This window comes from Lytechinus variegatus, chromosome 19 (assembly GCF_018143015.1).
Source record: "Lytechinus variegatus isolate NC3 chromosome 19, Lvar_3.0, whole genome shotgun sequence".
In the NCBI taxonomy this organism is placed as follows: domain Eukaryota; kingdom Metazoa; phylum Echinodermata; class Echinoidea; order Temnopleuroida; family Toxopneustidae; genus Lytechinus; species Lytechinus variegatus.
In genome coordinates, this window is record NC_054758.1 from 22356362 (window position 1) to 22367878 (window position 11517).

The 11517-nt window shown below is 39.3% G+C and overlaps 1 protein-coding gene across 1 annotated transcript; it reads right to left on the minus strand.

Moving 5' to 3' along the window:
• Positions 1–826: 826 nt before the first annotated feature.
• On the minus strand, positions 827–8805 carry LOC121405699 (UDP-glucuronosyltransferase 2B33-like). Its single transcript, XM_041596617.1, has 8 exons — positions 8407–8805; positions 7618–7861; positions 6900–7101; positions 5929–6106; positions 4471–4527; positions 3757–3922; positions 2387–2606; positions 827–1178 (listed from the first exon to the last, which is right to left on the minus strand). The coding sequence occupies exons 1-8, from the start codon at positions 8707–8709 to the stop codon at positions 905–907; spliced, it is 1644 nt and encodes a 547-aa protein (XP_041452551.1). The 5' UTR covers positions 8710–8805; the 3' UTR covers positions 827–904.
• Positions 8806–11517: the final 2712 nt, after the last annotated feature.

Genomic DNA, 11517 nt, shown 5'->3' on the forward strand with positions numbered 1-11517 from the left:
AGACGATTAGTTATACTCAAGGGAATACTTGAGATTTCCATCAAAAGCAGATGATTTAATCGATTCCATTGTAGCGAAGGAATAAAAACAATGACACATAATTACAGTAATACAAGAACGGTCGCAATAAGTAACCATCACTTTAATAATATAAAACATTCACAAAGCGGCTCATTCTATTGAGAAGCGCGGCGTTACGATGAGATAGACATTAATCAAAGGAAGACGATAGGCCTATAGGTCAAAACTGCTGTGCACCTCCAATAATGACAGACCCACAATTGGATATTATCTATTAAAAAGAGATAGGGTCTTGAGCTGACCTATACAGACTAGGTATGTGAGAGGGTATCTTTGACGAGAATCAGGGGCAATTAAAGAGAAAGCGGACTCACCATATTTCGTAGAAGTTTAAGGTCCAGGAGTAAACTGCATAGTAGACATGGTAGAGGATGAACTGACAGGTCTCGAGGAGGGGTAATGCCTTTTTTTGTACTCTTTTGAAAAAAAAATCTGAGATTTACCCAGTAGCGAAGAAATGCAACTCAAATCAAATATATTATCTAAGGGGGGCAATCTTTAATATGATGCATAACACTACATTATTAATTTACATATTTTTTGCTTTTGTTGTTGAAAACTCATGAATTGCTTAGATTTAAAAAAATAAAGCAAATGTTCACTTTGTATAGGTTTTCTTTTATTCGACAAGTGCACGTCTAGTTAGCAATAATGCATTTAGCATTTCCATTTATTTGAAAGCAGGATAAAAGAGCATCGCAGATTAAATGCCTTGCTCACGGGCATAGCTGCCGCAGCCGAGGATCGAACCCCGGAGTTTCCATGTATAGCCAGGCGCCTTAGACCACTCGGCCACGACACCTTTGCAGAATACCATTGATCTTCAATCCGATTTCGACTTCTTGTTCCTGCACAAACAGCGATAGCAGGAATGAATGATGAGATATTGAACATACATTGCCATCAAAATCATAGCAAAGATAAACGATATTACGTCTATTGAGTTCCTACTGATGAGATTCATCTCTCCAGCTCTAGATTTCAGATGTGAGCCACCGAACTTGACGATATGCTCGATCCAAAACATAGCCGTGTCCAAGGGGCTGGCGATCGTGTCTTTGCTGATGGATCCATACTTCTCGACGTTGCTCTTGTAACTGATGGAGGAAACAGAGAATATTTCGTTAGGAATCACAGTGGTTCAGCAGAGTTGTGTAGCATATGACTTGTGAGTCTTGGTAGTGAGATTTAACCCTATCTAGGCCGGGGTATTTTGGAAGTTCCTATGGCCGGGGGGGGAGGCCCCCCCCCCCTATGATCTCGGCCGTCGACCGCGTGATCGCGCCGAAAATTGGCACGCAGGTTGCCTGGGACATAATCTACAAGATTGTATAGTAATTTATTTGATGCGAATCGCTATTAAGTGATTATGCTAATTTATGCGTAATTAGTATGCGAAATCATACTTTTCCCTCTAACTCCCTAAATAAAGCTCCAAATGTACTAATTTTTGGTATAGAAACTCTTTGTGGTGTCCTTAGCAAGTGTACATGAAAAAAATTGTGATATCAAATCATTTTCTTATGTATTATATTGTTTTTGGCAATTTCTTATGTATTTCTTTGTTTTTTTGACCTTTTGTTTTTCATTGTTTTTTCAATGAAATTTGTTGGGGACTCTTCTGTGATCATAAAAAGCATAAAATGAATACATTTAGACTAGAAAAACTAAAAATAATCATACATTTATGAATTTTGGTTGAAAACACAATTTGCATTGACTTTGTACATGAAATCACGTTTTTGAGCAATTTTCGGTCTGACATGCACTTACATAATGTTGTGTAATTTCGTAACCACGTACCCGGGTGACACAAAATTGGTTTCAAAAGTTGCGCAAGACTTGAAAGTAAAAAGTCAGCGAGCGGCGCGGTCAAAAAATTTCGCACGGCGAAAATATCGCGCGATTCGTTGAGGGGGGGGGGGCCTCCGAGGCCCCCGGCCTTGATAGGGTTAAGTTTGGCGGGCACCCTTCAAGTGCGGGCCAAAGAGCTGTTACATTTTCTTCCTTTTGTTTATTTTTTTTCCATCCAAGTGACTTGTACTAGCCATGACAGTGAGATTTATTTGTTTATTATTATTTTTTACATGGGGGCAACATTGAATAATAGGGGTATAATAGAATTAATCGGAAAAACAGCAGTTCCTTTTTCTTCCATTAAAAAAAAATGTTCCCCTCCACTTACCCCATCCACCTGTATCGCAGCCCTGACAACTGCTAAATACTTTCAGTATATGAAACATAATTTCTGAATCATATAACTTTTCGAACAGATCGAATTGATTATAACACTACCAATACATACCTTGGGTCACTAAGAACTTGATGAATAGCTGACTTTATTGCCTCAACGGTTAGGTTGCTTTTCGACAGGACAACCCCCATTCCTTTCTTGGCGACCCGAGCCGCCACCGCAGGTTGGTCAGCAAACAACGGTAGAAGTACCATGGGCTTGTGGAACCGCAAGGCTTCGTAGACCCCGGCAAGTCCCCCATGGTATACCAGGAGTTTTGTCTGTGGATGAGCTTGGTAAGAAAATCAGACGTATTTCAAGAGATACCTTTATGGTATTAAAGAACGTGGATGTGCGAGTAATACTTAAAAATTATGCATTACCTTTTTGACTTAAACTAGAAAGATATCAATGCACATCAGCGTTAATTGAATATCAACTGGTTTATGATGCATGGCAGAACATTTTTATTCATAAATGGAGGAACTCCTCCCAACTTCATCTTGGGCAGAACTCATTCAGTTCGAAAATGAAATAGAAAATGCTCCTCCATGAATTAGAGTCTTGATACACACTAAGATATATAGCTGCATTAACACAAATATTACAACGAAACATTATTCATGATAAAATGACATTGGAAGGTTCACTCTGCTCAGTTGAGCCATTGCAGCAACTGTTCTACCTGGGTTAAAAATTTACATCAATGCATCTGTATATTACGATGATTCTGAAGGTAGATCTTTCAGAACTGTTTCACAAAACTTTGAGTGTGTCCTCAGGAATGGATTTTTTTTCAAGATAATGCCGATGCAAAGCGCATTGCTCAAATGACACTTACGACTGCACAGCTGTACATACCATGCGTTAATTAAAGGATAATTGCAAGCGGTTGGGAAAGAACGAATTTGTCACAAATAAATTGCCAGTTCACTTTAAGAAATGGGGTTTCACCTTTTAAACTTCCTGCATATTCGATGCATATCTATGGTTTTTCATTATTTATATCCCATATAGTTTTGGTTACTTTGTGCATTTTAATGCTTTATCTCCCTTGTCAAAGCCTTATTACACAACTTTCGATAGTTGAAATTCCAGTCATAATATTTCGCCTGCTCTTGTTGTACATGTATGGTTTTACATTCAATATGCTTTCATTGTTCTTTATTGTTATTTATTCTTCCTAAAAGAAATTGGCCTATTATTTCGATTTTGTATATATATCTGCTACTTGTTTTTCTTTTTTTAAGGAACTTTTTATTTTTTGCCAATCAGACAAATTGTTTGTAAATTTTGTGATTTGATATTGATTTCCTAATAAAACATATAATTATAAAAAAAGAACGACTTTGTCACACTTGACTTTTAGTCAATCTCCCTCACCCCTTCCTTTCGGGACCATTATTGTATAGGCCTACATTTATGTATTTTTATCTCGTTACCTAAAAGATCGGCCTGTGGTATCCATGGCATCTGGCGTGTGTTGTTGCCAAGGTTACGGGGAACAGGACCATCGTATTTCCAAATAACTCTCACGGGTAACTCTCGGAAGACCTGGGCAAACGTTTCGATGGTTTCTTCGCTCAGAAGGTTCATCTCAGTCGAACCCTGTACTGAGCGAAAAGAGCAATCCAGGATGGTCAAATCGAGTCATGCCGGAAAGGTTTCCATCTAAGGTAGGACATCAAACAATAGTACTGTTGCTCCAACAGCAAGGGTTTTCTTCATTCATCATTATCCAAATCTACTTATAGTCGTAGAGAATTGCATCACCGTTTGTGTCTCATAGCATTCGCGAAGTAGCAATTGTTCTTAGCAATCATTCGGAAGCTCTAAAATATTTATTCAGAACTTCCAAACGGGTTTTTCACTAAACCACCATTTCCTTACCTCGGCGAACTGGAACCCACGTTACACGGGCTTGCAAACACAGGACAATGTCTGTTATTTTCCGATAACTTACTTGGCTAATGACATTAATTTTTTTTCTTCAAAAATCCACGTTCAAATTAATACATTCCCAAATAAGATCTTATGAATTCATTTTCTAGAAAAAGACTATCACATATTATTTATCTTCGTCAATGATCTAACTTCACGAATTACTTCAGAATTTAATCCAAATACTAAGTGACTTGGTTATTTTAGTTTCTTACCAGGCTGAAAACAATTACACCATTTTCTCCAGACCCCTGAACGAAGTCTTCCAAATCCTGGAAAAGGAACATAAATAAGACTAACAAGAACGAACTCGCATGTATAAAATAAATGAAATGCATTATTAATTTGGTTGGAAAAGTCAGTTTTTCTTGGCTAACAATAAAAAGACTAAGGGCCTTAGGATAACGGTTGTAAAGCAGTATCTGTTTCTTATGGTCAGTGTCCCGCCGCGGGGGGGGGGGTACTCGCGGCGTGTATATCACATACGAGGATGTGCCGCTCAGTGAGTCGTTATTTTTTTGCAAAGAAATCTTTAGACATGGGTACTGCTATTGGAAGAAATCCTTAGCAATGAGTCCTCTTTTTCAACTGAATATTATAAGAATCCCCAGGAAAACCCCCCGGAAATGCCCATGAAATGTCTACGTTGATCCCGGTCGAGTGTATGAGTAACCGGGACCCCAGGACGAATAGATTCTACCTGTAGTATTTCCACATCTTAGTATGATAGCAATGGGCACCGGGGTACGTCACTCTATGCATATCTGGCACACTCGACCTACCTTATACAGTTACACTACCGTACATACATTGTGCATGCATGATCGACAGTATGCTTGATGGTACAAATGCACGCAGCAGCATCGTCTGATAAAACAGGAAAGTCTGCGTCCCGGAGTCTTGTAATGTCTGAGTACTGTCGACTGTCAAGTCACTTGCAGTTATACGTCACAGACTTCACAATGTATTTTTTCTTTTTAAAGTGATTGGTTACATTGGTTTGACTTTTTAAAAATCTGAGCAAGAAGTCAGACTTGTCACCTGTGTCTGTGATATGTTACAAAACTGAAGCCCAGAAAAAATTGCCTTCGAAAATATAGTTATTTAATGCTTCAATAATTGAAATATAAAGTGACCGGAAACACCATTTCAATTTTATCCCATATACTTATGTGTACTATTTAGTCGTCTATAAGACGCCTATTTACAAAATCGGGGTTTGCCTTGTAGTTTTAGCTTTTCATTTTCAATAATGGTTGTTTTCAGTATTTATTAGTTCTAATACATGCAATTGTACACATGTTTCATCTTTGTTTGAGAATTTTTTTAATCGGCCATGAACACAAAGTTAAACAAAACCTTTAATGTGATGGTCTCATTGCTTAACAAAAAAGCAGAATTAATCTGCCAAATAGGTCTATATTTTATAAAAAAAAATCCTTAGGCATGGGTCTGTATTTTGAGAAAAATCCTTAGAAATGGGTACCTGTTCACGGTCAAATAAACCTTAGACATGTTAGAAATGGATAAGAGTTTCAAGCCCCGAGCCTCACATCCCAGTCTAATCATAACCAAGTACACCCCCCGGTTGGTGCATAATCGGTCCAAGCCACAATTATAAGAGCCTTATATCATGGTTTGTAATAAGAGATTCTCGATGAAATCCATCCTACCTCCGGAAGTTGCTTGGTCCCTTCGCTCGCCGTCAAGCCGGCAAGCATCACCCAGTTCGGAGCGGTGGGATGGGGGAATTCGAGGGCGAAATCGACATGGCATAACCAGAGTTCGGCACGTCCTATGAGTTCTCTCATTGACGATGATGGTGCGATGTCATGTTTCAACTGGATGTCCCTATGGAAAAAGAACATGGAGAGGTCCGTTAAGATGGGCTAGTATATTTTTGACCCCTCTTTTTATTGACAATAGAATTCAAAATTGACAAAATAATGAGGGAAGGGAGGTAGGAGGAAAGAGTGAAGAAATTGTCTGCACCGGGATGAGTAAAATTTGTAGCTGAGGTGATACCAGCAAAGAGGAAGGTAAGCAAGAAGTAACACAGTAATCCAGCGTTTAGATAAAACTAACAAGATGATGAAATCAGTTTGAGAGTGGAAACGATTTTTCTCCTTTTTCCCTTCTGGGGCTATCCAAAGCCTAGTGGAGGAACTTGGAAAGGAACGAGAAAGCTTGTAACCAAACATTTCTACTGATATCATGATATCAGTTTAAATAACCCGCTTTTCCAACTTTGCATATCTTCCGGAGAATCTCGTTCTTGTCGTAATGAGAGGGACAAGTATTATTTTCTGAGAACTGAAATAAAGAGACCAAAGGTCATCATAATTTCATAAAAAAGGTCATCCAGGCCCATCGTTTCCCCTTCCCCAGTCTCCCGGGCTGAGGTACGTTAGTGCTTTCGACATCGTTCTGAAAATTTAACCCTTAATGCGTTTCCACGTAAGCGCAATTCCAGTACGCAATGAGAATATAGTGTAGGGGTAGTATTCTGGAAACACTATCATGACTTTGTCATAAATCATTTCATTCATCTCCAAGATGCTGAAGTGAGAAATTCGAATGGTCTAAGATTGGTTTCGTTGTAGTTATGACTGTAACATCAATTCATCTTCTTACGATGACTCACCTATAAGACCTGAAGATCATGTGTTGAATGATCTTCCCTATCACATGGCGACCGACGAAGTTCTGCACACGCTGGACAAACGTCATCTCATCGGTGAAAGCGCCCAAACCCAGGGGGACATAGGAAGAAGGGATTTCAAGGTTGTATAAATCCTCGTCGAAAACAGGAAAACGAAATGATGACGTCATAACGATGAATGGAACTGCAGACAATGGTAAGAATATCATGAAAACCTGTCCATAATTATTGTTTTCGTTTTCACGTATAGTGACTGACTGTCATAGGTTAATTAAACACGTAAAAATTATGTCTTTTTCACAATAGGCCACGTACATACGTACACACTACGTGTTTAGAGTCCGATTTGCGCGAGGTGTAGGTGGGTAAAACCGACGACCGGAGGACACGTGGCATAACAATAAAATATTCCTGTACTTGTTTAGGGGTTCATTTTAGGGAATATTTGCCAAGAGTATCGTTTTTTTCCAATACTTGTTAAGGGTATGGTTTCACACGCCAATACTTGTTAAGGGGTACATTTTCAGAATATGGAAATTACGTGTTTAGGGTGCTTTTCGAGACCCCATGGTCGCGCATGGTATCCGCTCGTCAATGGACAGATGGAAGTGGCCCCCGGGTTCTAATAACAAACTACCCAATAAAGATCTACTGATTACTTCCGTGATGCATGAATAAATTCAAGGTAGAAATGCCGTACCTTTCAGGTATTCCGCCAACAACGCATCGCAGGGCAAAAACATCTCCACTAGAAGAAGGTCAAAGTTTTCCTTCCGGAGGTCATTCATGACATCATCATCGTTGAACATATCAGCACAGTTCTGCTTACCGACGTTTCCAACGGCCATTAGGAGTCTTACTGTTTCAATCCAGTTATCCTCATCTTGGCTTTTGGAGAGCTTGATGTTCGCAATATCTGCCATCGCTGAAGCGGACCCGTCTGTCTGGAGATACAGGGAGGCGAGATGAACAAAGGGCTGAAATTTTAGAATATCTGAAAAGGCCGGAGTAGCAAAACCTGAACACATTTCAAAATGTTTCTGTTATAGACCTATATACATATAGGCCTACCCTTTCATTAAAAAAGCTGGAATGATATAGTTATTTAAAAAAATGATTGTCATTTAATTGATCTCTATTGAAAAGAGGGATGTCTTACAGATTAATAAAACCATTTTAATTCTTGGCATACTAGTATACCATGTTATGGAGGTTGTAAGAATTCAGGGTCGGTACGAGGTAGTTTCATATTGGTCTTGAGAATTCGCTGAACAGTTCAGAGAAATCTTGGTACTCTGAACATACTACGCGGCTGAAAATATCCCATTCTACAGACCATATAAAGGCATACCACTGTAATTCATAATGGGTTCCCTATTTAATCACATCCCTGGTATTTTGAAAATGACTTTTGAAACAGATCCCGGCAATAAATATCAGAATTTAGTCGTTGATTTACGCATTTGAAAAGAAACGAGTCATGTCCTACCTTAAAAGTAACTATCCTTGTAGATGATATATCTTTCTGGAAGCCTTTGAAGCCATGAGTATCAGCAGCTAGGACCGTCACTCTGTGACCTCGAGACACGAGACCCTTTGTGATTTGACCAACGAAGGCATTGTGTGAACCTTGGCTCATAGGGTGAAACAGAGTAGCAAGGAATTTGGCCCCAGACGCACTTGGAATTGTCGAAACGAAAGCGGCAACTATCAAAACGAGGACCACACGGATTCTAGTAGCATGAACAGTTTCCTTCATCCTTGATCCTTTTATCATGTTCACCAATTTCATTTTGGAAGCTTAGAATACACACATACCCTGATACACCCGATGCACCATGTCTCTTGCAGAAGCTAAGCCCTTGCTCACCTTGAAGAATATATTGAAATCGACTTACGTTTGTATTATACCGTAAGTCTTCGAGTGTTTGAAATATAATAGCCACACGACAAAGTTCAATTTCATAACACCAGTGAATGAATGATAACAAATGCAAATATTTGAGAAAGATATGACGTGGTATCTATTTATAGGGACCTATTCACGGAGTCTATTGTTACTGGGGGTGCTGAGCACTGTCACAGCACCCCTAGTAACAATAGATAATCCTCCGTGGACAGGGCCTTAGACATAGGCTACATTATGTTACAGGACAGGAATACTTGAGACATCTAACTTTGGTCATAAAATGGTGTGCGAGAGTGGAGAAGAAAAATAAGTAATATAGAATGTGGTGAAAGTTTGAAAGAAATTTGACAAGGTATAATAAAGTGTTGGCTGTTTGAAAATTGAGATCCTTAAAAAGATGTGAATTTAAAAAAACTCCAGTGGTAAGTAAATTATATAGGGGCAACTTTTCCATAGACTGTGTACTTTATTATCAGGGATTGTGATTTTCTCATGAGTACTTATTCAGATGGGGTAGTGATCAAAATGTAACCAAGGTAAAATATTGTTTTAAGTACTCTCCTCATGAAAGAGAAATATAATCTGAACAGAGCTTTTGAAAAGAAAAAGAAATGACATTTTAGCCATTTAAGTATCCTCGTTGCTTTCACTGATCCGTAAAACTATCCAGATCCAGATGAGATAGATCAGTACTATGTTTTCATTAATGCGGCCAATCTGAAGTCTCTTTTGGGGTTAGTGATTATCAAATATTACAAATAACCTTTATATTGTTTGTCCGATTAGTTTAATCTTTCACCTTGCTACTTGTCTGAGTTTTCTATTTCCTCTAAGGCAGCTTTTTATTTAAGTTTGATTCCACTTTAAAATGACAATTATTATACACAACGTGCAATTAAAATCTAGCATGCACATAGAGTTGATAATGTACATGTACATTATGCATTTAGCACACAATTTCTCACATGCATTGTAGACGAGGATTGCAATGTCCCGTTCTATACACCGAACCAACATTGCGTAGTCTGGATAATAATATAGAGTATTTATATTGCGCACATATCCACCTTGTTAGGTGCTCAAGGCGCTCCTATATTACCCGGCTAAGCTAGGCGTTCATAGCGCACACAGCTTTTTAAGGAATTACTTCCTACCGGTACCCATTTACCTCACCTGGGTTGATGCAGCACATTGTGGATCAATTTCTTGCCGAAGGAAATTACGCCACGGCTGGGATTCGAACCCACGACCCTCTGTTTCAAAGTCCGAAGACTAATCCACTGGGCCACAACGCTCCACACGCCATACTAACGCCATGATAAGTTTCGTTTGCGCATGAGTGGAAGGGGATTTGATTTGGTTGATCAAATTGTGCCATGGTCACACCGCCCAAGCGTTGTTGGAGCGGGCGTGGAGCGGTAGGGAAAGAGGGTCGAATTTCGCTCACAAAATTGATAAAAAAATTGAAAACAAAAATCGAAAAACAACAACAATTGAAATCGAAAATGATGAACGGTAGCGAGCGGTGATGATTTTTTTTTCTCTCCGCTCCACGACCGCTCCAACAACGCTCGGGCGACGTGACCATGCCTTTAAGGCCTGGTTACACCGCCCGAGCGTTGTTGGAGAGGTCGCGGAGCGGGGAGAGAGGGTCGAAATTTGCTCACAAAATTGGGGGGGGGGGAATCGGAAAAAATCCAATCGAAATCGAAAATGGTGAATGTCAGCGAGCGGTGATGATTTTTTCTCTCCGCTCCACGACCGCTCCAACAACGCGGCTAGGGCGGTGTGACCATGCCTTAATACTGACGTGTCGTGCAGTCTTCTCATTGCCCTGCGTGCGTTGGTGATCTGCAACTGGCACTTCTCTGATAACTCCGTTTACGCCTATTCCTATAGCCTCTGTGGGAGGGCGCTATGGATATTAAAGCACGTCAAAGTCAGGTATAATGATTATCGTATTTAGGATTCTGGAGAAAATGTTCCCGTCCGACAACGTATTAAAAACAACGGTAAATGAGGGTGCTACAACAGCATTACAACTATGGTGTGGCACCCTCTCGCTTACTCTAGCGAGTACTCCAGTAAGTAAACTGCAAGGAACTGAAAGCTGTTGTTGGGGTAGGTACGATTGCCTGTGCATTACCGGGGTTTAATCTAGCCGAGGTCTTACTTTAATGCATCATGTATCAATAAAAGTTTTGTTGGTGATTTTTTTTTATCAATCTTCAACGATCGCGATTACAATTTTAAAAATTGGAGGAAAAAAGTTAAATGTCTCCTGGCTTTTCAATATGCATTTCAGAAAAAAAGGGATCTTATAAGCATACTCTATGATGGTATCCTTTTTTCCTTTTTGAGTGGATAATGATGAAACTTATCATGCTTAAGTACCTGAACATTTTCATTTATAAATACTTTGCAATGCTGATCCTTAGAAGACAATAAAATCAGGAAGTGTTTCATATCTACTTTTGATAAGACTTGTTTGTGTTGAGGTAACTCCCGTAGGGACTCATTCAGCAATGCAGCACTATCCTACATCAACGCCACTGAGCTGGTATATAATTAATACATATGAAACTGTTTTTACGTCTTGGTTAAGCAGTAATAAAATAATAATAATAATAATAGTAATGACATATTTACCCAGGGTAGCCACTTCAGTTCCGACACACCAGATTTTTTTGC

What these genes read in the sequence shown, in the direction of transcription:
- LOC121405699 (XM_041596617.1), bottom strand. Translation starts at nt 8,709, where the DNA reads ATGAAATTGGTGAACATGATAAAAGGATCAAGGATGAAGGAAACTGTT. An exon ending in ACCACAGGCCGATCTTTTAG is followed by an intron (nt 2,607 to 3,756) that starts GTAACGAGATAA and finishes TTTCTTACCAAG; the next exon opens with CTCATCCACAGACAAAACTC. An exon ending in CAAGTTCTTAGTGACCCAAG is followed by an intron (nt 1,179 to 2,386) that starts GTATGTATTGGT and finishes TTCCTCCATCAG; the next exon opens with TTACAAGAGCAACGTCGAGA.